The sequence below is a fragment of the Bos javanicus genome, chromosome 17 (genome assembly GCF_032452875.1).
Source record: "Bos javanicus breed banteng chromosome 17, ARS-OSU_banteng_1.0, whole genome shotgun sequence".
Classification (NCBI taxonomy): domain Eukaryota; kingdom Metazoa; phylum Chordata; class Mammalia; order Artiodactyla; family Bovidae; genus Bos; species Bos javanicus.
The window spans coordinates 49,008,947-49,035,568 of record NC_083884.1 but is presented as its reverse complement, the minus strand read 5'-3'; the positions used below and the strand labels follow the sequence as shown (position 1 = coordinate 49,035,568).

Here is a 26,622-nt window from a genome sequence, read left to right as displayed (position 1 = left end):
CTGTCGCGGCTGCTTTGTAACATCCTCCAGCGACGAAGGCTCTGGGACTGAAATGATTTTTCAGCAAGGATGATGTTTCCATTTCCAGTGTGAACACAGTATTATTCAATTCCCCACAGCCCTCCATCCAGGGAGTCCACCTAAACGGAGTTTACTCTAAGATGAAATTGCAGTCTTTAAACTGATTTCTCAAAGGATGCGGTTCATTTCAGCATCTTTGCTCTCTCTTTGGGCAGTTTCCAAGACACCTAAGAATGGCTCTTATTTTTTCTAAATTGGAGGTCCCCTTGGGATGCCTCAGCTAAATAGTTTGACTCCAGTGCCTTTGATGTGAAAAATCACCCCCCACCCCTTTTTCTTCATCGTGGCTGCTGGAGGGAAACCAGATTTGATGGTTTGGTGGCTGCATCCTTCACGTCTGAGGAGAGAGGGAGAGCTGCTTGCCAGCAAGCATTCCTTTCTTACGATGGGTCAAAATGGTCAGCAAAGCTGGAGGAAAAATACTGCTCCCCAGAGAACGGAGTGGGGAAATATTGTTTTGATCCTCCGTTGACTTTTTCATCCCCTACATTTTTTCCTGATATCTGATTCTCTGGCTGTGTCTGGTGATGGCTCCCAGGGGAGATGTTTGTTCACGGCATCTGCCTACCTTTCAAGCCAGACCGCCTTGGTGTTAGAACACAAGGAACCGTTTAGAGATGAAAAGGTTTGATGATGCTTCCAGGTAACTTGAGGAAGGTGGAGATGTCTCCTGAAGCTGATTCTCTAGGCACTGGCTTCCCGAAGTGCTGACGTCTGTCTGATGTGGGATAAACACCGCTGTGTCCAGAGTATGAAAACATAGCGCGGAGATTATCTGGTCATCTCACTTCCTTTAACAGACGTGGAAACTGAGGCCCAAGGAGGGGCCAGGGTCAACCAGATGTCTCAGTCAGAGTTGTTGATTGCAGAGCAAGAGAAACTGAATCTGGGTAACTTAAGGCAAAGGCAATGCATGACCGAGAATAGGAGGTCACGGATCAGAAGAAGCAGAAGGATGGAACCAGCTAGAGCCAGTGAAACACAGAGGAAATGGCAGTAGTAACCAGAGCAGGGGCTTTGAGGCAGCGAGGTCAGCCGGAGTCAGCCATTCAGCCACTCATTCCCTTTTCTCTTCTTTGCAATACTGTGGTCAAGGTCCTGAACGAGCGCGTCTGCCTGGTTAAGAAACCATGTTGGCCATACAGCGCTGGAAAAATGAAAGAGTTAGTCACTTCATCTTTAGAGTAGGGGCCAAGGGGCAAGGGTAATGACCAGAAATTACCCTCCCATCACAGCTCAGGTGTACCCTCCCATCACAGGTGTAATGGGAGGTTAATTCTCCAAGAGGAAACTGACATGCTGTTCAATCATATTAAATGAAGTGGCTGCTCTCTTAAAGGAGAAGCAGCCACTCCATCAGGGCTATGACCATCTCTTGATTCCCAATCCAGTCTTCTGTCACACTGGGCTGTCCTCTCTGTGGGTCCCAAGACGATGGGAAGCATGGCTTGAAGAATCCGCCTTCCCCTTACGGGTAGCATGACAACCCCATCAGGCTTAAATTCACCACTCACAGGCTCTTCTGACTAAAAGCCCTTTGTTAACATTGATTTGGCCAAGTGCTTTGTCATCCCCACAGTGTGAAGCACTCGTATATCTGAGGACTTGACTCTCAGATGCAGGTAGTTCTTTTCTGCTCATTTATTTTCTATTAAGGGTGCTTTCAGGGCACTTAATACAGGCTTTCCCAAAATTGGAAATGCCAAGTGGTGCAAAGACACTTAGTCGAGTTGAGAGGGGATGGTTTGGTGAGGAGGCTTGGCCCCATGCCTGTCTTTAGAACACTGAAGGGCCTCTGGAAACTAAAAGAAAGGTTTGTAACGGCAAGCTGGGCTACACCTTTGACTTCCCCATTGAGCAATGACAAACTGCAAATTCTGAATGAATTATCAAAGCTCTGCATTTTAACAGTCCACCTCCAGAAGTGAGTTTCCTTCTTGTCACCTTTTCTTCAGCTGACTTTGCCTTTCCCAAATCAGTTTAACTAGTTGGATGTGCCTTTGGGGGATGTTACCAAGAAGTGGTGCTAAGAAGAACAGAAGTTAATTTGCAGTATGGCCAGCTGATGCAAACAGCAATGCTCTCCACGGATCTTGAAGCTGGAAGGCTACGACAAAGGAACCTATATTCATTCGACTAATAAAGATTTATTCATCTCCTCCCATGTTGCCAGACACTATTTTTGGCATTGTGGGAGAGGGGACAATAGATAACAAGATGGAGAAAGGGTTTCATCTTAAGAAACTTACATCTCAATGGGGAAGATAGAAACTGAGCAAAGGAAAACCAAATAATACCTTCAATCTTGATAAATGCAATAATGACAGAGTGAAGTAAGTCAGAAAGAGAAAAACACATATCATATATTAATATATATAATAACATATATATATTCTTGCATATAGATCTAGAAAAATGGCATTGAGGAACCTATGTGCGGGGCAGGAATAGAGATGCAGATGTAAAGAACAGACTTAGGGACACAGCAGGGGAAGGAAAGGGTGGGATGAACTGAGAAGCAGCACAGACATACATACACTGTGCGTGCGTGCTAAGTCACTTCAGTTGTGTCTGACTCTTTAGATGCCATGACCCTGTGGACTCTAGCCAGCCAGGCTCCATACATGGGGTTCTCCAGACAAGAATACTAGAGTAGATTGCCATGCCCTTCTCCAGGGGATCTTCCTGACCCAGGGATTGAACCCACATCTCTTACATCTCCTGCATTGGCAGGCAGGTCCTTTACCACTAGCCCCACGTGGGAAGCCCACACCTCCATGTATAAAATAGGTAGCCACGTGGAGTTGCTGTATAACACAGGGAGCCCAGCCTGGTGCTCTGTGGTAATCTAGAGGAGTGGGATGGGATGGGAGTTGGAGAGAGGTTCAAGAGGGAGGGGACATATGTATACTTATGGCTGATTCACATTGCTGTATGGAATGACCCACACAATATTGTAAAGTAATTATCCTCCAAATTAAAAAAAACATGCAATGATGACACTCTAGTCATGTGACTATTTCCAGAGGATGGGTTTTGGAAAATGTCTGTTTGAGTTACACATCCAAGTGTTTGAAGGTGTTGGTTAAGTGCCAAGAGGGAGGCATCCATGCAAAGAGCAGCCAGGGAGAACAGCAGAGACAAAGTGGGAATCAGCTTGGCATATTCCTGGAGCAGACAAGAGTCTCAGTGCAGCCGAAGCATAGCAATCAAGGGAGAGAAGGTAAAAGATGAGCTCAGAGGGAGAGGATGGGTCCAAGGAAAGGACTTCAGGTTATGTTCCACCTGCAACAGGAAGCCAGGCAGGCTTTTAAGGACGCACATGGCCTTAGGAGGTGTGTATTATAGAAAGACCCCCGCTCTGACCCCTGGGAAGAGAACAGGTGGTAGAGAAACAAGAGAGTAGAGTCTAGGCGCACAGGCAGCCACAATGGTCCAGGAGGAAGATGAAGAGGGCTTGGATTCAGGAGGTCACAGTAAACAGACAGACGTGAATTGACTCCAGATGTTTTCATAAATAAATTCATTTGTAATTTGCAGCATTTTTTTAGGCTCCGCATATGACTGATGTCATATGATATTTGTCTCTGTCTGTCTGACTTCACTTAGTATGATCATCTCTAGGTCCATCCAAGTGGCACAAAACAGAAACAGACTCACAGACATAGAAAACAAACTTACAGTTACCAAAGGGAAAAGGATGAAGGGAGAGAGAAGTTAGGAAGCTGGGATTACCATATATACACTGCTGCTGCTGCTGAGTCACTTCAGTTGTGTCCGACTCTGTGGGACCCCAGAGATGGCAGCCCACCAGGCTCCCCTGTCCCTGGGATTCTCCAGGCAAGAACACTGGAGTGGGTTGCCATTTCCTTCTCCAATGCATGAAAGTGAAAAGTGAAAGTGAAGACTCTCAGTCATGTCCGACTCCTAGCAACCCCATGGACTGAGGCCTACCAGACTCCTCCGTCCGTGGGATTTTCCAGGCAAGAGTACTGGAGTGGGTTGCCCTTGCCTTCTCCAATATAACCTTCTGTATAGCACAGGAAACTCTATTTGATACTTTGTAATAACCTCTATGGGAAAGAATCTGAAAAAGCACTGGGCTTTGCTGGTAGCTTGCCTGGAGAATCCCAGGGACGGCAGAGCCTGGTGGGCTGCCGTCTATGGGGTCGCACAGAGTCGGACACGACTGAAGTGACTTAGCAGCAGCAGTAGCAGCAGATGGTAAAGAATCTGCCTGCAATGCGGGAGACTTGGGTTCGCTCCCTGGGTGGAGAAGATCCCCTGGAGGAGGGCATGGCAACCCACACCATTATTCTTGCCTGGAGAATCCTCATGGACAGAGGATCCTGGTGGGCTACAGTCCATGGGGTCACAAAGAGTCAGACACAACTGAGAGACTAAGCACAGCACAGCACATATGTATATGCATAACTAAGTGACTTTGCTATACTCCTGAAACTAACATGACATTGTAAATCAGCTATACTCCAATATAAAATTTTAAAAATGATTTGGTGAAATAAATAAAATGGCAAAAAAGGAGAGAGGGATTTGAAGGCAGAGTCAACAGGATTGGTCAAAGGAGTGAGTAGGGGCAGAGAATGTGGGAAAGAGAAATCAGTCATTGTTTTGTTTGGTGGATTGAAGGTTAGGAGGGTTATGGTCCCACTTACCACAGTGGAGAAAATCAATGATCCAAGGATGACAGTGTAGTAAAGAAATAATAAAACCTGTTTAAAGAACTACAACTCTCAGTATCAAGCATCACCTTCCTCCTTTTAATCTATGTTCTAAGTGGCTGAAGAAGATGGCAAAGAGAAGCTACTTATGCTGAGTCATGTTGCCCCTTCTCTCTCTAATCTCCCCCATCCACTCCATCGAAAGTACTAATGATTTCCTCTCTCCGTAACTTCCATCTCCCCCTTCCATGGTGCCTCCCAATCCAAGCCACCATGACTCTTCTCTTAGGTTATCTCTTCTTCTTCTCCCTGCCCCTCCCGAGCCACTACTTTCTGCTGAACTGCTACTGTTTGTGTGGGACTCGTGTTGGAAGTGGGCTTCCCCTGTGGCTCGGAGGTGACGCAGGAGCCGCAGGAGATGTGGGTTCAATCCCTGGATCAAGAAGATCCCCTGGAGGAGGGAATGGCAACCCACTTCTGTATTTTTGCCTGGAGAATCCCATGGACAGAGGAGGCTGGTGGGCTATGGTACATAGAGTCGCACAGAGTCAGACAGGACTGAAGTGACTTAGCATTCACGCACATGTTAGGAGTGTATGTCAGCTCTTTGCCTGTTTGATCTCTTCCCTGCCCATCCTCCAAACTATTTGCCAGGATCCCTCACCAGCTGAATTATGGCTTGCTGCCCAGATGTTAGGATATGTCTATAACCAGCTTCATTGCACTCCAACCAGTCTTCTTTTGATCCTCAAAAGAGCTCCACCCACAATGTCCCCTCTTCCTAAATTCCCTTGCCTCATTTCCTCTGACTTAACGCCCACTCAGAGTTCAGGTCTGAGCTCAAATGTCCCCGTTTTAGGGAAGCCCTCTCTGATCCTCTTGGTTGAGTTATGCCAGTGTCAGGAATTGCACTTGATTGTCCTTAGATCCTAGTCCTCAACACATCTTGCTGTCATCGCCCATCTCTCTGATCCTACAGTAAAGCCAGTCTCAAGAGAAGAACCTTGGGTTTCTCACTCAGCATCACCACACAGGGGCATTGCCAGGTCTTATAATAGGTGCTCATTAAACATCTGTTGGATGATCACTGACAATGTGTTCTCAGTCAAGCCAAACAATCTGCAGATTCTGCAGTGGATGTGAGGGTACCTTCTGCTGAGCTGCTGTTGCTTGTGTGGGAGCCGTGCTAGGAGTGTGTGCTGGCTGTTTGCCTATTTGGTCTCAGATCCCTTCCCTGCCCTTCCCTTGCTCTGTGATCCTCCAAACTATTTGCCAGGATCCCTCACTAACTGAATTATGGTGATGTTTAGCCAGTGGGAGGCACCAGTGAGAGATCAAAATAGGATAGAAGAAAGAAGTCAGAATATTTTGCTGTCCTCCCTGCTCCCTTTGGTGTCTCAGGCAGTGGGTCCTTTGTCTCCTTGGCTCTTCTCCTGCTAGGCATTTCTTGACTTGGCTGCAGCTCTCCCCCAGGGACCTAGCTCCTGGGGTCACCAGTTTCTCCCTTTGGTCATTAACCCTGGAAGGAGGAGCATCTTTTCCCATTGATAGTCTCTGACTGCCTTGCCATCTCCCATTTGACCTCTCTGACCCTCCAAAACCTTGACAACTAGAATTAAACCCCCTTTACAGAACTCGTGTCACAGGCTCGGTTTTCTGACTGCTGACCCCAATGCAAAGAGCATCCAGAAGAGTGATGCTTTCTAGAGTCTAATGGGTGGAGCTTCCTGCAGCACTGGGGAACCCGGGGCAGAGATGAGGGGCCAGGATGCTAGAACCTGGCTCTGCATATGTGTTTTGGATGGGATTGTGGTCTTGGTGCTTGAAGAGTAAGGTCTCTGTATTTGAAACTATTCCCTTAAAATATGAGAAGAATTTCTCTTTTTTTTACCAGTTTTATTAGGATGTAATTGACATGTGCATGCTAAGTGGCTTCAGTCCGACTCTGTGTGACCCTGTGGACTGTAGCCTGCCAACCCCCCCTGTGCATGGGATTCTCCAGGCAAGAATACTGGAGTGGGTTTCCATGCCCTTCTCCACAGCAGTGTAAAGGTTCAGGGTATACAACATGATAATTTGACATGCATACATCATGAAACAATGCCCAGAATAGTTTTACTGAACATCTGTCATCTCATATAGATACAACATTAAAGAAATAGAACATATATATATATATATATATATATATATATATATATATTTCCTTTTGATGAGAACTGTTAGTGTTTACTCTCTTAACTTTCATTTATAACATTCAGTAGTGTTAATTTATCATGCTATACCTTACATTCTAGTGTTTAATTATCTTATAACTGGAAGGTTTTTGACTATATTTATTCAATTCTCCCTCAATCCCTGGCAGAATAATTCTACTTAACTCTGGTTTCACATGGGCATAACCTTGGAAGCTTTATTAGGGAAAAAATGATATCCAGGCGCACCAGAAACCATCTGAAGAGAAGTGAGGAAGGTGTTTTTGAAAAGCACTGGTGTTTTGGAAAAGCTCACCAAGTTATTCTGACATGCAGCTGGGGTTGAAGACATTATATAGAAGAGCAGAGATTGTGAGTATACATTCTTTCAGAATGAGGATGATATGGACCCCAAAACCAGAGAGAAGCGGTAGAGTGAGAATCAGACTACCTTCTCAACTCAGCTGGAACCCCACTTGCTTAGAAAACACCAGGGCAGCGGGATGCTACAGAGGGGAACGGGGACCAGAACAAAGCTGCTCCAAGACATGTCACATCTGGTCAGTCTCCTCCCTGTGTCTTTAGCAAATAAATGAGGAATTGATCAGAGGTTGTAGGAACACTCGCAGAGGTCTCTGAGCCACTGTGGACCACATCACATTCACTTGTGTATCTCAAGTACCAAAGCACATGCCTGGCATAAGAGGGGAGCTTGCTAAGTGCTTGACGGATGGATGAATGGACAGAAAGGTTGGGTGGTGAGTGGAGCATGCTCCTATTTTCTATTGAAAAATAAAACTTTCCTTTATCCCCTCTAGTCCTTTTAGTCTTGGCTGTTCATGCTGCCACAGAGACCCTCAGCTCATCAATTACAGACATTAACTGTAAATTATACTTTTGCATAGTTAATTCAGCCTCTTCATTATGTATTTAGTGGTGCTCAGCAGGCATAAAATTCAATAGCAAGCTTTGGAGCGGATCCAATTTCTGTCTTCTGTGGTATTTGGAAAAGGCAAAGTTTTAGTAGTGGACCTTGGAGCGTGTCTTTCCTGGAAGGGCTCCAATGGGCTCTGCTTTTTGCTTCTCTCTTGGAAGGAGTTCAGCCCTTCTGGGAAGGCTGATAGCGTCAAAGGCTGCATCTCCCCTCCTCTTCAACTAAGTGGGGACTCCTTCTCCCTTCTTGTGTCAAAATGAATTTTAACCTGACTAGTGGAAGGAAAGAAGAGTGTGAATATCAGGGAATCTGGCTTGGGGAGCATCACTCATTCATTATTCATTCAACAAATATTTATTGAGCTTCTCCTGAGGGTCAGCACCATGATGTATCACAAGGATATCATAGTAAACAATGCAGTGTCCTTGCTGTCATGGAGTTCACAGTGGAGAAAGGGTAGAGGGGCAGATGGTGAGGGACCCAATGCATATAAATGTAGAAAGCATTGTGTGATGATGTAGATAAAGTGGATGGCTGAGCCGTGGATAACAGGGTGAAGATAGTGATGAGTGAACCTCAGTGATATATGGGGAGAAGCAGGTGCAAAGGCACTGAGGTAGAGGGGAGCTTGGTGGCTTTGAGTGGAATAAACTAGAGAGAAAAATGGTGGAGAAAGAAATTGGTGCAATAATGAAGAGAGAGGGGCACTGTATTATCAGGAGATGGGAGATAAAAGCATTGCTGATCCTAGGGCCAGGCTAGAATGGTCCTTCAAAAAACACTTACTCTGGGACTCCCCTGGTGGTCCAGTGGTTAGGAATCCACCTGCCAACACAGGGGACATAGGTTTGAATCTCTGATCTGGGCAGATCTGACATGCTACAGGGCATCTGAGTCCACATGCCACAATTACTGAGCCATCACCTTACAGTCTGTGCTCCACAATGAAGTGAAGAGTAGCCCCCACTTGCCAAACTAGAGAAAGACTGCATGCAGCAACAAAGACCCAGCAGAGCCAACATAAATTTAAAAAGCACTTGCTCCACAATATTTAACTTCCACTAACAAATGTAGTGGGTGTGTTTCCAACCTACAAATCCATTGTGCAAACTGTATATATGTATGTGTGCATATATACAAACTTTATTTCCCTGTCAGTGTATCCAAGGTCTGCCTTAAGCTCCCATTCTGCCTGGAGGCAGAAAACTTAATCTGGTTCATTTCAAGTCTACTAAGACCATCCCCATGGAAAAGAAATGCAAAAAAGCAAAATGGCTGTCTGGGGAGGCCTTACAAATAGCTGTGAAAAGAAGAGAAGCGAAAAGCAAAGGAGAAAAGGAAAGATATAAACATCTGAATGCAGAGTTCCAAAGAATAGCAAGAAGAGATAAGAAAGCCTTCCTTGGTGATCAGTGCAAAGAAATAGAGGAAAACAACAGAATGGGAAAGACTAGAGATCTCTTCAAGAAAATTAGAGATACCAAGGGAACATTTCATGCAAAGATGGGCTCGATAAAGGACAGAAATGGTATGGACCTAACAGAAGCAGAAGATATTAAGAAGAGGTGGCAAGGATACACAGAAGAACTATACAAAAAAGATCTTCACGACCCAGATAATCATGATGATGTGATCACTGACCTAGAACCAGATATTCTGGAATGTGAAGTCAAGTGGGCCTTAGAAAGCATCACTATAAACAAAGCTAGTGGAGGTGATGGAATTCCAGTTGAGCTATTTCAAATCCTGAAAGATGATGCTGTGAAAGTGCTGCACTCAATATGCCAGCAAATTTGGAAAACTCAGCAGTGGCCACAGGACTGGAAAAGGTCCGTTTTCATTCCCATCCCAAAGAAAGGCAATGCCAAAGAATGCTCAAACTACCGCACAATTGCACTCATCTCACACGCTAGTAAAGTAATGCTCAAAATTCTCCAAGCCAGGCTTCAGCAATATGTGAACCGTGAACTTACAGATGTTCAAGCTGGTTTTAGAAAAGGCAGAGGAACCAGAGATCAAATTGCCAACATCCGCTGGATCATGGAAAAAGCAAGAGAGTTCCAGAAAAACATCTATTTCTGCTTTATTGACTATGCCAAACCTTTGACTGTGTGGATCACAATAAACTGTGGAAAATTCTGAAAGAGATGAGACTACCAGACCACCTGACCTGCCTCTTGAGAAATCTGTATGCAGGTCAGGAAGCAACAGTTAGAACTGGACATGGAACAACAGACTGGTTCCAAATAGGAAAAGGAGTATGTCAAGGCTGTATATTGTCACCCTGCTTATTTAACTTCTATGCAGAGTACATCAAGAGAAATGCTGGACTGGAAGAAGCACAAGCTGGAATCAAGATTGCCGGGAGAAATATCAATAACCTCAGATATGCAGATGCCATGCACCTTACAACAGAAAGTGAAGAGGAACTCAAAAGCCTCTTGATGAAAGTGAAAGAGGAGAGTGAAAAAGTTGGCTTAAAGCTCAACATTCAGAAAATGAAGATCATGGCATCCGGTCCCATCACTTCATGGCAAATAGATGGGGAAACAGTGGAAGCAGTGTCAGACTTTATTTTGGGGGGGCTCCAAAATCACTGCGGATGGTGACTGCAGCCATGAAATTAAAAGACGCTTACTCCTTGGAAGGAAAGTTATGACCAACCTAGATAGCATATTCAAAAGCAGAGACATTACTTTGCTAACAAAGGTCCGTCTAGTCAAGGCTATGGTTTTTCCAGTGGTCGTGTATAGATGTGAGAGTTGGACTGTGAAGAAGGCTGAGCACCGAAGAATTGATGCTTTTGAACTGTGATGTTGGAGAAGACTCTTGAGGGTCCCTTGGACTGCAAGGAGATCCAACCAGTCCATTCTGAAGGAGATCAGCCCTGGGATTTCTTTGGAAGGAATGATGCTAAAGCTGAAACTCCTGTACTTTGGCCACCTCATGCGAAGAGTTGACTCATTGGAAAAGACTCTGATGCTGGGAGGGATTGGGGGCAGGAGGAGAAGGGACCGACAGAGGATGAGATGGCTGGATGGCATCACTGACTCGATGGACGTGAGTCTGGGTGAACTCCGGGAGTTGGTGATGGACAGGGAGGCCTGGCGTGCTTCAATTCATGGGGTTGCAAAGAGTCGGACACGACTAAGCGACTGAACTGAACTGAAGGCATTTCAGGTTTAAATTCAACTGATAGTCTTTCAAATTCTGTCCCATTTTCTTCAAAATTGACCCAAGTGGGAAGGATGAGGCTTTGAACTGTGAGGGAACCTTAGGTCTTCAGATAATCTGGCTGATATGTTTCATCTACAGTAATGCTGTCTGGTGCTGGGATGTGGTCATGGTTCAGTGCTGATGTTCATGAGGTTTCCATGTTTCTGCCTAGTCTCTGAGGGTGTTTTCCATGACAGGTTTTCCTGCAAGATACTAACTTCAGTAACCTTGCCTGGAACCACGTGAAAATTCCATTGCTTTCCTGTACTTCTCAGACTTTAGGAGGCTGGGAAGTGGGGTAGGCTCCTTCTCGGGCCCTCCCTGATGCTGACATCTCTAGATAATCCTATTTGACTTCTGCTGTACCCTGCTGGAAACATACACGGGAGATGCTAGGGTCCCTTGGGAATCAAGTGAAAGACTTGTATCAGTCAGTGCCATCACGTGTTATCCACTGCTGTGTAACAAACAGTCCCAAATCTACCATCTTGAAACATCTATTATTTCACAGTAGATGGGAATTTCTGGGCAATTCCTCTGTTGGTTTTTCCTAGGCACTTTTATGGAACTGTATTTATCTGATACAATAGTTTGGGGTGGGATAACTGGACCTTGGTCTCTCCACATGATCTTGCATCTGGGTATCTTCATGGCCTAATTGGACTCAAGGGATGCACTCAGTGTTTTCCCTGTAGAATAAGGACCACCATGGCAGCACCAGCAAGCCAACCAGGTGCTAAAGAGCCAAGAGTCTGCTGGGCAGGGTGTAGGTCCAGGGTTATTCCACCTGCATCTCTGAGGCCCTCTGAGCACCTATACTTCCTAAGGGCCTTCCAGGTGGTACTAGGAGTAGAGAGCCCACCTGCCAATCAAGAGACTCAAGGGAAGCGAGTTCGATCCCGGGTCAGGAATATCCCCAGGAGGAGGGCATGGCAGCCCACTCCAGTATTCTTTCCTGGAGAATCCCATGGACAGAGGAGCTGGGGAGGCTATAGTCTACAGGGTTGCAAAGACTCGGAAAAAACTGAAGAGCCTACTGCACAGTGTATAAGTCCAGGGTTCTTCTACCTGCATCTCTGAGGCTCTCTTAGCAGCTGCACTTCCAAAAGTGTAACCTAAATTAAGCTATAATTTCAGCAGCTTGAGAAATAATATTTTACATACTCCTCATAATCTTGGGTCCATGTAAGCCTCAGGTTCCACAGCAAGGAAAATAGTAGCCAGCAGGAGTATGTGACCACAACTGAACATTCAATTGTGTGGCCAAGGGCTCCCTGAAGCCCTTGTGGGAGACCTCCACACAGTTGGTGTCTAGAAGAGCTAGAACCTTCCATGCTCTTTCTCTCCACCTAGCAAGGGCACTACTTGGTCCATGCTTTTGTCTGGCTCACCTATGATCCATCTCACCAACTCATCTCTTTTTGTTAATTTTTTAAAGATTTTTTTTTTGGATACAGATTGTTTTTGACGTCTTTATTGAATTTGTTGCAGATTTGTTGAATTTGTTTTATGTTTGGGACTTTTGGCCAAGAAGCATATAGGATCTTAGCTCCCAGACCAGGGATTAAAGCCACACCCCTTGCATTGGAAGGTGAAATCTTAACCACTGGACTGCCAGGGAAGTCTGCATTTCTCTTAGTAATCATGTTAGAGAGTAACATGATTACTCATGTCTCAAGGGTCAGTGTGAGGCTCATATCCAGAACTTTGATTCCAAAAAACATGTACTCACGCTCACCCACCATACTGAAGAAAGAAAAACAAGTGACAGGATCTAGTCTAGTCAAATTCAAGGGCACAGCAGGATCCATACTGGCTGCCTGGGGAAGATGCTTAGACCAGGACCCGGGGACCTCAGAGGAAGTCTTATCTTTGCCCATCTGCTGTGTTCAGCAAATCCCAAGACACATGGCCTTAGGAGGACAAAGATATACAAGTCCAGTGAGGTTATTGAACAGGAGAAATACTGCTGTAACAAGAGCTACCATTTGATGGATAGTTGCTATTGTATGTATTCAGCTCTACACATGTTCTACCTTTTATCCTTGCAACAGCCTCATAAGGGTGACTTAAGACAGATAAAGAAACCAATTTTCCTACCAGTAAAGTTAGGGATTCTTCAACTTTGCTGCATATTAGAATCACCTGGGGGCTTCCCTGGTGGCTCAGCAGTAAAGAATCCACCTGCAATGCAGGAGACTAGGCAGACATGGGTTCGATCCTTGGGTTTGGAAGATACCCTGAAGGAGGAAATGGAAACCCACTCCAGTATTCTTGCTGCAAAATCCCATGGACAGAGGAGCCTGGCAGACTGCGTAGTCCACAGGGTCACAAAGAGTCGGACATGACTAAGCATTCATGCACTGACTGAGAATCACCTGGGAAGTCCTTAAGAATCCCAGTTCCCAGGTTCCACTGCAGGCCAGTGAAAGAAGATCCTTGGTGTGGGACCCAGACCTTAGAATCTGTTAAAGCCCCTTCGCCAAATAATAACAGATTGTCATCAAAGTTGAGAACTAGTGGGTTTGTTAGTTCCCATATGGGTTCATTAATGCCCCATATCACACCCCTACTAAAGAGCAGAGTCAGAATTCACACCCAAGTGTGTCTTATTTCAGAGTCCATTGTTGGAACACCTGTCCGATACAATTGCTGTGTAGACACTAGGAAGCAAAAAAATAATATTAATCATAACCATTTAGGAGTAAAATGCTTGGTGATCACAGAGGGAGAGAGCCCTTTTTGGTGGAGAAGTAATGTTCAACCTTGACCACACATTAAAATCGCCTGAGCTCTAAAAATACTACCATCTGAAGACATCTCTTGAAATTCTGATTCCATTGGTCCAGGGTAGACCTGAGTATCGTTATTTTTTTTTAATCTCCCCAGATGATCATAACATTCAGCAAAGGTTGAGAGCCCTCATTTTATAGAAAGGGAAGGCTCAGGTTACTTCCTTAAGGGTTACAGTTCTCCTTTGAAGCAATGTCATTGCATCAATATGATTTGCAGTAAAGTATTCTCTTCCCTCATCCTTCCACATTTGCCTGCGCCTATAAATTTTTAAGCTGTGGGGACTGGGATAGAGAGAAGGGGAAAGAATTTAAGTCTGAGCTCAGTCTAATCCAAGGGTGTCGGGAAACAGGGCAACCTTCAACAGCTTTACCCCTGCCTCTGCCCTTCATCATTATCGTGCATTCTGATTTCTGCCTTGTATGCTAATTGCAGGGAACAGGAATGGAAGAGATGACTCTCTCAATAACAAATCAAATCCTTTCTCACTGTCCTGACATACTGGATTAGGGCATGTTATCTCAACTCAGCCAATCAGATATCCCCACTCAGCACTTTGAATGTGGGATTAGTGATGCAAAGCACCAAGGACAGTAGAAAATCTGTTTTGGCATCAGCAGTGGTGTCCCATCTAGAGATGGTTTTGTCCAGGTTTCTCATTATCTTGTAACTTTCCTTTTCTCCCGCCTATTCTCCACGTGTTTTTCTCCACACTTGCTAGTAATTAAGTTCCCATTTCTTTGTCAGTCAGCCCAAGGTGTTTTCTGTTACTTGCAACTTGCAGCCAAACTAATATACTTCAGCACTATGGAGAGCTCCCAGAGATTATCAGGGCATTCATGTGGATGGTGGGGTCAATGGAACTATCTAATAAAGCCTTTCCCAGAGGGGATGTATGTGTCCTTTGCCTTCATGAAATACACATGAAATAAAATGAATAAAACAAAGCCTGAGCCAAATTATTCGGTTCTGTAGGAGCTGCTTCCCTATAGTAAGGTTGATTTCTTCATTTTGTTAGTCTCATTTCTTTCTGCAGTCATTAAGCTGCCAAGATTGGCTGATGGCTTTGAAGCTGAAATTCCTTACACCCTATAGTGGGGAAGTAAAGTCCTTTTGGCTTCTTAAGATACACCAAGACTTCATTTTCTTACAAGACAGAGTTCAATAACTAAGAGTTTTGGTAAATTGGATTTCCAGTAGTCCAAACTTTATTGTGACTGTTGGGGGAATTTATTTGTTATTTAGTAAGAGCTTTTTTTAAGCCAGTTTTGAAAATTTCTTTCAAGAGTTACTACAGTAAATCTACACTATTGATTTTGCAAGGGATCGTTCTTGGTCACTCTCTGGAGTCAGTTAAATGTTTAAATTCCTCTCTTTATTACTCCAACGATACCATAAGCCCCATATAGGCTGGCATGAAGGGTTCTTGGTTCCTCCAAGGCAAAAGCTTAACAAAGATTTTCGTTGGCTCAGAGAGGAGGAAAGCACAGCCACAGACAGAATTGCAGACAGACTTCTTTTCTTGGTCCCTTCTGCTGGCAAAATGGATCATACCATGGCATCGTGTCTGGCAGGAATAGCTACTGAGTAAATGCACTGTATACAAATCTGAAGAGATTCCAGTTCATGATGAATGGCAGAGAATCAACATCTACAGTCTGACTTGTTCTCACGGAACTCCTAGACCAGCCCTATAGGGGCATGTTTTTTTGTTTTGTTTTTTGGCTGTGCTGGGTCTTTTTTGCAGCACATGGGCTCTAGAGTTCTTGGACTCAGTAATTGTGGCATGTAGGCCACTCTAGTTGTGGCGCCTGGGCTGAGTTACCCCCACAGCATGTGGGGTCTTAATTCCTGGAGCAGTGATTGAACCTGTGTCCTCTGCACTGGAAGGCAGATTCTTAACCCCTAGACCACCAGGGAAGTTCTTAAAGAGGTATGCTTTAAAGGTGGCTTTAGTCCAAATCTAAAGTCACAGAGAAGGAACATAGTGTCAAATCCTGCTAAAATCAGGAAGAACTCACATTTACTGATGTTTCGTAGTTCTGTTCTAAGTGCCTGAGACATATTTGCTCGTTTATTTAATCCTCATATCAACTCCATGAAAAAGAAAGGATTTGAGTTCCCACTTGCCAAGTAGGGGAAAGAGGGTAGAGTTGCCCCAAGTAACCCAGCCAGTAACAGGTGATGCCAGTAACAGGTGACCTTTTGACCTTATGCTCAAAAAGTCTGTTTGGCAGTGGCAGCATAGGAGTCATGACACTGGCTATGTTCCCCTGAAAGAGTCATGGGTCATCTTCTATGGGTTCTACTCTCTACACTTTATGAGAATAGAACCCATAGAGTCACAGATTCTATTCTCTCCTTCCTTTTCCCACTTCCTTTCTTTTTTCATTCTTCAATAAAATACTTCTTGGGATTTCCCTGGTGGTCCAGTGGTTAACAGTCCACCTTCTAGCGCAGGGGACGTGGGTTCCATCCTTGGTTAGGGAATTAAGATCCCACATGCCATGAGGCAGCCAAGCTCTCTTGCTGCAACTACTGAGCCCATGGGCCACAATTAGAGAGACAGCTATAAGCCACTATGAAAGAGCCCACGTGCTGAAACTAAGACCCAATGCTGTCAAAAATTAAAATTAAAATAAATAAATATTAAAAAAATAAACTACTCCTTGGATGCCCAATATTTACATGTATCACTGAATGTGCTTTAGCCGTAGTGGTTGCGATATGGAGGAGAGGAGTATCTTAAGGACCAATTTCGGCCCCATAGCCAGCATCGTCACATCCCCTGGGTATACACTAAGGGTCCCATGGACCACAGTTGAGAAATCACCACTCTACATCATATTTAGGTCAGGGGTCTTCCACCCCAAAGACAGAGATAAGTTAAAGGCACGTGGCCAACTCCCCAGCATTATTCTCAGTGTAAGCGTTCCTTCGGGGCCACAATAGGATCTTTGGACAACTGGATTTTGGCCACATGCAGTACTCAAAAAGTGAATTTTATTGAATAGTGTCAAATAACCAATAGCTGTGTCCCCCAGCAAGCACAGCCAGTGGCCAGCTCTTCTGAAGATAAGGAGATACCAAGGATGAGTGTTCTTGCTAAGAAGGCAAGGTGAAAACCCCTGAAATGAGAGATGTCTTTAGCCCAGTGAAAGGAGAGGCTGGCCAGAGTGTGCAGGAAGGATGTCTAGAAGTTGAGCAGACCTAGATTCCTGCAGGCCTTACCTGCTGAACCAAGAACTCCAAGAGGTCTCCGAGTTTGGAAACACTCCAGGTTCCAGACACGTCTCGCTCATTTTCCAAGGCAAATAATTCACCCTTTAAAAAAAAAAAAAAGTTTGTTTATTTGTCTGTGCAAAGTCTTAGTTGTGGCACTCAAGATCTTCAATCTTCCTTTTGGCGTGTGGGATCTCCAGTTGTGGCATGCGAACTCTTAGTTGCAGCATGCGGGATGTAGTTTTCTGACTAGGAATCTAAGCCAGGCCTCCTGCACTGGGAGCTCAGAGTCTTAGCCACTGGACCACCAGGGAAGTCCCAGTAATCACCCTTGATGTTGTATAGACCATGACTTGAGGTTCCAGACACTGGGTTGGTTTGCCCTCCCAAAGGGATAGCCAGCATCTCAGAAATTGCTATCCTCAGGGCCCCTCTTCCAGCCCAGAGTACTGGAAGGGAGATTCAGGAGTCCCGCCAGGTGCTTTGGTTGGCACAACAACATTGCTGGTAACCTCTCATCCCAGCCACTGAGCAGGGCTAAGGGTAACAGAGTGAGGAGCAAACTTTCTGGCTTTTGGGCAAGCTGTGAAGATTGAGTACGTGCATCCTTAACTGATGATCATCCCCAGCAAAGGGAAGGGTCTCCATCACTCTTGACAGTGGTCCCAGCACATGCTTGAGATACAGTGTTACCATCTTTGGCGTTTCTTTCTTGATGTGCCATGGAAAATCCCCCTCAATTCACCTGAAAGCACAAGGCATGCCCAGTAGCTGCCAGCTGAGAAAAATGCTAACTGTTGGCCCACCACTTCCAATATTCAGCCCAGAGGCAAACAGCACTGGGGGTCCCTCAGCCTGGCTTCAGGGTTTCCCAGGTAACTCAGTGGTAAAGAATCCACCTGCCAGTGCAGGAAACCCGGGTTCCATCCCAGGGTCAGGAAGATCCCCTGGAGAAAGAAGTGGCTACCCACTTCAGTATTCTTGCCTGGGAAATCCCAAGGACAGAGGAGCCTGGTGGGCTATAGTCCATGGAGTCACAACAAAGTCAGAAAAATCTCCCTGGCCCACCCTACAAACCCAGCTATATGCCTGGTATGCTCTTCTTTCTTGTTTCTACCAATATTGATTCTTTTGTTTCAGTAGCTCCAGAAAACCTCTCCCATTTTCCCTTCTCTAACCTCCTAAAACAAGGGCTGGCAAACTTTTCCAGTAAAGGTCCAGATAATGAATACTTTAGGCTCCTAAGGATATATACTACCTGACATAATTACTCAGTCGTGTGCTCATAACACAAAAACAGCCAGAGACAAAATACCAGTAGGCAGGGCTGTAATTCCAAAGAAGCTATTTACAAAAAAAAACAGGCAGCAGGCTCGGTTTGGCCAACAGACCACAGTTTGTTCATCTCTGCCCAGGAGAAACTCTCCTGGTGTCTTGTAATTCCATACTCAACTCCCCAACTGCATTAGAGCAGAATGTTTTTGAGAGCACAGAGCTGGGAATTGGAAGACGTGATTCTCGCTCAGTCTTGCTCTAACTCGTGTACAACTCTTGGCAACCTCATGGACTGTAGCATGCCAGGCTCCTCTATCTTCCACTATCTCCCAGAGTTTGCTCAGATTCATGTAGGTGGCTCAGTGATAAAGAATCCTCCTGCCAATGCAGGAAACATGGATTTGATCTTTGGATCAGGAAGAACTCCTGGAGAAGGAAATGGAAACCCATTCCAATACTGTTGCCTGGGAAATCCCACAGAAAGAGTAAACTTTTTGACTAAAGGGCCAGATAATGAATGTTTAGGCTTTAGCCTGGTGGGCTACAGTCCATGGGGTCACAAAAGGGTCAGACACAGTGACTAAAACAAAAACAACAGCAATGGAAACCAGGTAATGGATCTAAAATAGTTAAATCTATGGGAGATTCTATTCAGCTTTTTCTGCCTCTAACTAGCTGTGTGGTTGATGAGCGATTTATGCTACTTAGGCCTTCATTTTGTCATGTGAAAACTAAGATCTTTGTACTGTCGGCCATTTCTGAAGCAGCAGAATTGCTGGGACAAGCTTGCTAAAAATACATATGAAAGAAAAAAGTGAAAGTATTAGTCCCTCAGTCGTGTCCAACTCTTTGCAACCATATGGACTTTAGCCTGCCAGGTTCCTCTGACCATGGAAATTCCCAGGCAAGAATACTGCAGTGAGTAGCCATTCCCTTCTCCAGGAGATCTTCCTGACTCAGGGCTTGAACTCTGGTCTCCTGCACTGCAGGTAGATTCTGAACGACCAGGGAAGCCGTGTCAAGTCCCCGGTGCTATGCCTGAAAAGCATTTGCTTTATCCTTGTATTCTAGTTATAATTGTGAGGGAGTAAGCCAAGGGATTGAAAGGTTTTGCCACCAAACAAAGTCAACTTAAAGCTCTTTTCCTTTGCTCTCTTCCAGAAGCAGCAGTTTATTCAATGAGGTTGTGCAGATGAACTTTGAAATCGCCAGCTTCAGCAGCCTCTCAGGGAGCCAGCCGATCACCTGGCAAGTGGAATACCCACGGAGGGGGACCACGGACATCGCAGTGTCAGAGATCTTCATCAGCCAGAAGGACCTGGTTGGCATCGTGCCCTTGGCCATGGTAAGACTTTTGCGAGCATGGATGCACCTGCATTCAGCTATCTGATTGCACCTTGATGTCCTTCTTAGCTTCCCCAGGATGTTGGCTGCAATTGTTTTATGGGATGTTTGCATTCAAAGTTTTCCATCTTCCTACCCGCTTGGAAGTCGCTACTTTTCATTAATCCAGCCTTTCTCAACTTCAGCTAATTTTATACTGGCTTTATGACATTTGCTATTTTATGACATTTGCTATTCCCCTGTGCCAGATATATAGTATTTACTTACTTTTTCTTCTCGAACTCTACACCAGTTCTTTTTATTTCTGTTCCCCTTTTATAAGGAAGCTTTAAGCCACTACATTATTAGGATGAGTGTGGTTTGCTGCTGGTGTAAACCACCCCCAAATCTTAGGTTCCTCATGCAACCTAGGTTGGTCTTGCTTATACCACATGGCTTAGATGATAGGGGGCTCTGTTCCAGGCAGTCCCTCTGGGATCTAGGCTGATGGATATGTCATCATCTTGCAGCTAAAACGGCAGGAACAACATGGCCTTCTTGGAGGCAAAGATAGAGGAACAGTCTGAGTCACATGCAAGCTCTTTTAAGCAATGGCCCACAGATTACAAATGACACTTTCACACACATCCTTGGACAGAAGGAGTCCCCATGGCCCCATCAGATTTCAAGAGGTCTGGGAAACATAGGTGCAGAGGAAAAGTTAGATGACTACCCTGGTCTCTGTCTCATTGCACAAGAAATCAACATATAATTGACACAAATAGAACACAGCACAAATACAGTACATTCAAATCCCTGTTTCCAACTTCCCTGTACAGCTGGAAATGAGGAAGGGAGAGAGAGAATGGTAAGGGGCTAGAAGGATCACTCACCCACGTCTGCCAAGCCCTGAAACTATTCTCAAGAGCCATTCCTAGGCTTGTGCACAAGTGTTAAGACCCCCTTCTAGGAGATGTAAAGATGATGGCATTTCAAAGGCATGGGGAAAGTATTCTAAAGTGTAGCTCCAACTGTTTTTGCCAGAATTCACTTTCACGGACATGGAGTCTGGTGTGGATGTTCAAAAACTAATTTCTGTTCAGCTTTGGTGGCTCAGCCAGTAAAGAATCTGCCTGCCATGTGTGAGACCCTTGACCTGTCCCTGGGTTGAGAAGATCCCCTGGAGAAGTAAATGGCAATCCACTCCAGTATTCTTGCCTGGAGAATTCCATGGACAGAGGAGCCTGACAGGCTACAGTCCATGTGGTTTCAAAGAATGGGACACAACTGAGTGAATAATTGCATTAGAAATTGGAATGAGCAGGCTTTATTGACACTGGGTTAAGAAATATATCATTTAGAATTCTTTGAGTTACATGTGACAGAAAAGCCAACTCAAATTGGCTTAAGCATGATGAATTCACCAGCTCAGGTAACTTTAAAAGTCTAGAAAAGTGTTTCTCAGATGTTAACGTGCATATAGGTCACTTGACGATTCTCTTCAGATGCAAATTCTCATTTAGGAGGTCTGGGTTGGGTATTTTGTTAAAGCTCCTAAGTTGTGCCAGTGCTTCTGGTCAGTGGAGCACAGGTTGAGTATCAAGTATGGAGTGTGTGTGTGAGTGTGTGTGCAAATGATGTCATCATGGAAGGTGGCTCCTTGTCCTGTGTCAGCTTTGTGCTCTTCTTGGCTAGAATCAGTGTCCAGGAGACTGTCCCTAAGGGGACTCCTGGTAGTGCCAGGCTGATATATTCACAGTATGATATCCATCAGGAAAAGAGTGAAAACTCATTGCCAACCAGTCAAGCAAATTCTTAGGACTGCTCTGATTGGAACTGATTGGCTGGCTTGGATCATGTATCCAACCTGGGAAGCCAATCATGGAAGCCAAACAAAATGTGATGCTCTCATTGGCCTGGCCTAGGGAACACCTTCCCCTGGAGCATGTTTGGAATCAGACTAAGAGCTGGTAGGCATGGGGCATGATGGGAAAATCTGATTCCACTGAAAGGAGGAATGGATGCTAGTCAGACATAGCAACAGACATACCCATAGGAGGTATTCTCTACCATAGACTTCTCTTGACTTTCCATGTCCTAGAAAAGGCCTCAACAATCTATAGCCCATGGGCTAAATTCAATTTCTGCCTGTTTTTGTGCATCATGCAAGCTAGGAACGACTTTTTCATTTTCAAATAGATACATTCTAAACAGTTATATAAGTAGTTTGTTAATATACTCAGTTTTGCCTCTTGGCTCACAAACCCTAACATGTTTTCTATCTAGCCCTTTAGAGAGAAGGTTTGCAGCCCTATGTTAACATAAATTATAGCCTATAAGTGCCTAATTTTTATCCTATTTCAAAAAGATAAGACATCCAGATACTGTGAAAAGTAAAGTCATTATTAGGATATGAGATATTATTTTGGCCACAAGAAACCCCTCTTTGAAGCAAAGTATTATTATTGTTGTTATTGTGATTTTGTAATACCTTTAAGGTAAAACGAAATGATGACTCACACACCCAGAATCCTATCGTTTGCAAATAACTGTAAAAGAATTCAAACTGTCTGCATCCAAGTGACCACAGGGAGGCTGACCACACAGTGGAGTAGAGTTCAGAGTTCTGATGGCTAGATTTGAACTCATGTGATGTCATCATTTTTCTTCCCCTCGAATGTACAATTTAACCTCAACTCTGCAAAGAGATGTGGACAATTAGGAACTGTATTAGCATGAAGAGTATAAAAGCATCAGTTTGGAGGAATTTCTATTCTCTTATTTTCTGTGTTTTCAAAGTTTATTCTAGAATAAACTTTAGTACATTAATAGGCAGCTGAAATAGAAATTTTTATTTGGAAGAAAGTAGCAAATTAAACTGCAACTTGACTGAAGATGAGACATTAAAAAAAAAACTGAATAAGAGGCAAGTCTTTAGGTCACCTTTAGCAGCCAGTGAGGCACTGGGCTGGTCTTTGAAATAAATGAATTCCCCCAATTGTTGCTCATTTTAAAGAAAAGCAAACTGCAGAAAGGCAAAATAGATGTTTACCAAACGGGAAATGGGCCTCTTTGGGGAGGTTCTCTTAGAATCAAGCCTTCCCAGGTGAAGGTGGAGTTGCTTAGTCATGTCCGACTCTTTGCAACCCCGTGGACTGTAGCCCACCAGGCTTCTCCATCCATGGGATTCTCCAGGCAAGAATACTGGAGTGGGTTACCATTTGCTTCTCCAGGGGACCTTCCCGACCCAGGGATTGAACCCGGGTCTCCTGCATTGGAGGCAGACGCTTTAACCTCTGAGCCACCCAAGCCCCTTCCTAAACCCAGGAAAAAAGCCATGAGTCTATTAATGAGATTCTCAGTGACCTTCTGCCTCACTTAGCAACAGCTTCTAACTCCCTGTGAATAAATGAGATGGAAGGAGCAGAGGAGAGGGCCCTCAACTCTCTAGCAGACTGATCCTTCTGGGAAGGAGCCCCCTGAATCACACTGCCCACCCCTTGCAGCATCCTAAGTCGAGAACTTGGCCCTGCAAAGCCTTCTTTTGTCCACCCCGCTGTCACTTACTCAGCGATGTGATCCTCTCTTTCTGCAGGGGCAAGAAAGCTTCTGGGTCCAGTTCCATGGGCTTTGAGCATCTCCCATCCCTCCAGTTCCCCCCCCCCAAAGCGCTAACATCAGCTGGGGCAGGAGAGGGGCAGGGGTCTGGCTGCGGAGACCAGGACCGAAGGCTGTCCAGGGCAGTCTGGGGCCAGCACAGACTGGGAGCTGGAGCCATAACTTTAGTTCTTGGGCTTCCATTCTTCTTTGATGTAAGAAAAAAGTACTCACGTGTCTAGTTGAGACCCTGTGAGCAGAGGCCAGGTGCAGACCTCCATGTGGCAGTTTCTGCAAGCTGGCAGCACAGATGTGGAGATGTTGGTCTCTTTTCAGGGTAAAGTGATGCAGAATCCACTTGACTTCACCCTGAGCTCTTACGATGTGCAGACACTGTGGGTGTACATTGTCGTCCATCCTGAGGAGTCAGCAGTGAACAGACAGGTCTTTCACTCGGAGGACTGGCACTCGAGGGCGTTGTGGGTGAGAGGGCCAACAGACGGCAAATAAGAAGCTATTTCTTAAGCACTAAGACCAGTCGTGAGAAGATGAATGGCGATATATGAAGATACATGAAGACGAATAAGGCCGGACAAGGGGATGGCGTGTAACCATTTCCCAGTTCTGTTCATATCGCAAAGCTTCTCCCTGCAGTTTATTTAAAATTACAAAGCCAGGGGACTTTCCCAGGGGTCCAGTGGTTAGGGCTTGGCGCTTTCACTGCCTGGACCCAGGTTCAATCCCTGGTCGGGAAACTAAAATCCCACAAGCTGTATGGTGCAGCCAAAAAACAAATAAATAAGTAAATTTTACAAACATATGAAGGTAAATTTTATGCCAGCAAGAACAGGAGCCCCTAATTTTGGCAGGTGTCAGAAGAGGCCCTTTGTTCCAGGACCCAGGTGACTTTATCCTGGATTGAATTTCCTGGGAAGTGGCAAGATTTACTGAGAATTTTTAAGAATTTCAAATGATTATCACTTTCTACCTTTGCAAACTTAGGATGAAATATTCCCTGACCCCTGAAATACGGTGAGAACTTGGAGGTTTTTTTCTTCCATCAAGCTTTCAAAATTCCTGGATTGTGCCCATATCTCTCTGCATAAAATCAAATTTAAAATAAAGTGGCTATCACTTGGGCTGTTTAAAGGAGAAATTGCTACTTGTTCTCGGGCCTGCAAAGTGATGATCTTAATCCTCACCTCTCCAGGGTGTCACGGAGATTCATTAAGGTTTGAGAGATGCTTGGAGCTGCAGGGCGGAAAGTGCAGCAGGAAAGAATTGTGGGGAAAGAGATAGCAGGGTCTGCCCCTCTCTTCTGCCCTGCTCTGCCCTCCTCTGGACCCTGGGTGCTGACCCATATGGACCACAGCCCTAGCCTCCCTTGCCCTCTGGCTTCTGGTGGGGTTTTTAGCCAGTGGGAGGTGTTGATGCCCTAACCCCCTTTCACCCCCATCCCCTGCTGTGTCTATGAATATCATCTTATTTGGAAGTAGCATCTTTGCACCTGTGATTTAGCTAAAATGAAATCCAAGGGAATTTCCTGGTGGTCCAGTGGTTAGGACTCATTGCTCTTCAATGCAGAGTCCCAGGTTTGATCCCTGGTCAGGGAACAAAGATCCACTGAAGCCACTGCTAACTGCTGCTAAGTCGCTTCAGTCGTGTCCAACTCTGTGCGACCCCATAGACGGCTTCCCACCAGGCTCCCCCGTTCCTGGGATTCTCCAGGCAAGAACCCTGGAGTGGGTTGCCATTTCCTTCTCCAATGCATGAAAGTGAAAAGTGAAAGTGAAGTCGCCCTGTCGAGTCCGACTCTTTGGCGACCCCATGGACTATAGCCTACCAGGCTCCTCTGTCCATGGGATTTTCCAGGCAAGAATACTGGAGTGGGGTGCCATTGCCTTCTCCATTGAAGCCACATGGTATGGCAAAAAAAAAAAAAAATTGTTCTTTATTTGAAAAGTGAGGTCCAAAATCCAATGACTGATGTCCTTACAAGGAGAGCTAGATTTGGACATCTGGAGGAGACCAAGGGGAGGAAGGCCATTTGAGGAAGGTGACAGAGCTCAGAGGGAGGCATGTACAAACCAAGGAAAGCGAAAACTGCCAGCAGCCTACAGAGTCTAGAACAGATGCAAGGAAGATTTTCTCCTAGTGCCTTCAGAGGGAGGCTGGCCCTACAGACACCCTGATTTTGCACTTCTGGACTGCAGAATCCTAGGAGAATTTCTGTAGTTTTAAGCCACCCAGTCTGTGGTACTTTGTTATGGTAGCTCTGGAACACTAATGCAACGTTGTCCCTTCCCCTCTTGCTGTCTTCCCTAATCCCTCCCTTCCCTCTGGCTGCACATCTACCAGGAGCATGGTCCTTCCCACATACAGCTCTGTCCTGTTTGATTCTCCTCTTTCTGGGTACCAGTAACTGGGCTACTTACCCCAGGCTCCCAGCTGGGATGGGCATCTGGGTGTTCCAGCATCCCTGGATGTTTCCTTTGATCCTGCCCACAGCTCTGTCATCACACGCTCTCCAGTTCTACTCCATTGGGTGGACTATCTGTTTTCAGCCAGGATGCTGAGGGATACTGAAGGTTAGGGTTAGGGATACATGCCCTAGACTCTCCTTCCCAGAGGATACCCAGCGATTATCCTCAGTCTGTGAGGGAGCGATTAAGGTATCTCACTGGGGAATCTGAACTCCATGGTTGGACTTCTCCACCCAGTGGCATCACACGGTTACTTGTCTACACCCTTTGCCATTGCTAAATTCAGAGAATGGGGAAATGGAATGTGCATTTGCTAGCCTGTGGCTTTGCAGAAATGCTCTTGGTCCCCCTTGTCAATCTGCAAGTGATGGATGACTTAACTGTGCTCTGAGATCTGTGGGGAAGCGTGTTAGCAATATCCTGTGTTGGAGAAAGGCAAAGGCAAGCATTCACTCCGGAGAACCGAGAGACATCTCCTTGGATGGGGATGGGAGAATATTATTTTTAAAAAGACAATGAAAAAATAATGTGTTCTTATTTTCCCGAACACCTTGATCTCCACGCTCCTTCTCCTACTTGAAGATTTTACATTTCTAATTCCCTCGGAGTATTTTAAGGACGGCTTTGATGCTCTTGGCAATTGAAAAATGTTTGCTCAGTTGAAAAATAACTATATGAGCAGAAGAAGTGTTTCCTTGTCACAGCTGGAGATTTACTTTGGAATTCAATTTTAAAGTATCCCTCCCTCCAAGTCACCAGTGCAGATTTGTGTCTCAAAAGCTGATCTATGACTCATCTGAAGCTGTTTTGACAATGGTTTC

At 45.2% G+C, this 26,622-nt stretch overlaps 1 protein-coding gene across 1 annotated transcript in view; it reads left to right on the top strand.

Annotated features, from left to right (window-relative positions):
• Positions 1-26,622, top strand: part of TMEM132C (transmembrane protein 132C) — a 454,537-nt gene that overhangs the window by 342,980 nt on the left and 84,935 nt on the right. Inside the window, exon 4 of the mRNA XM_061384531.1 lies at positions 19,560-19,743. Within this exon, the coding sequence (XP_061240515.1) occupies positions 19,560-19,743 (184 nt within the window). The remainder of the gene's footprint in view (positions 1-19,559; positions 19,744-26,622) is intronic.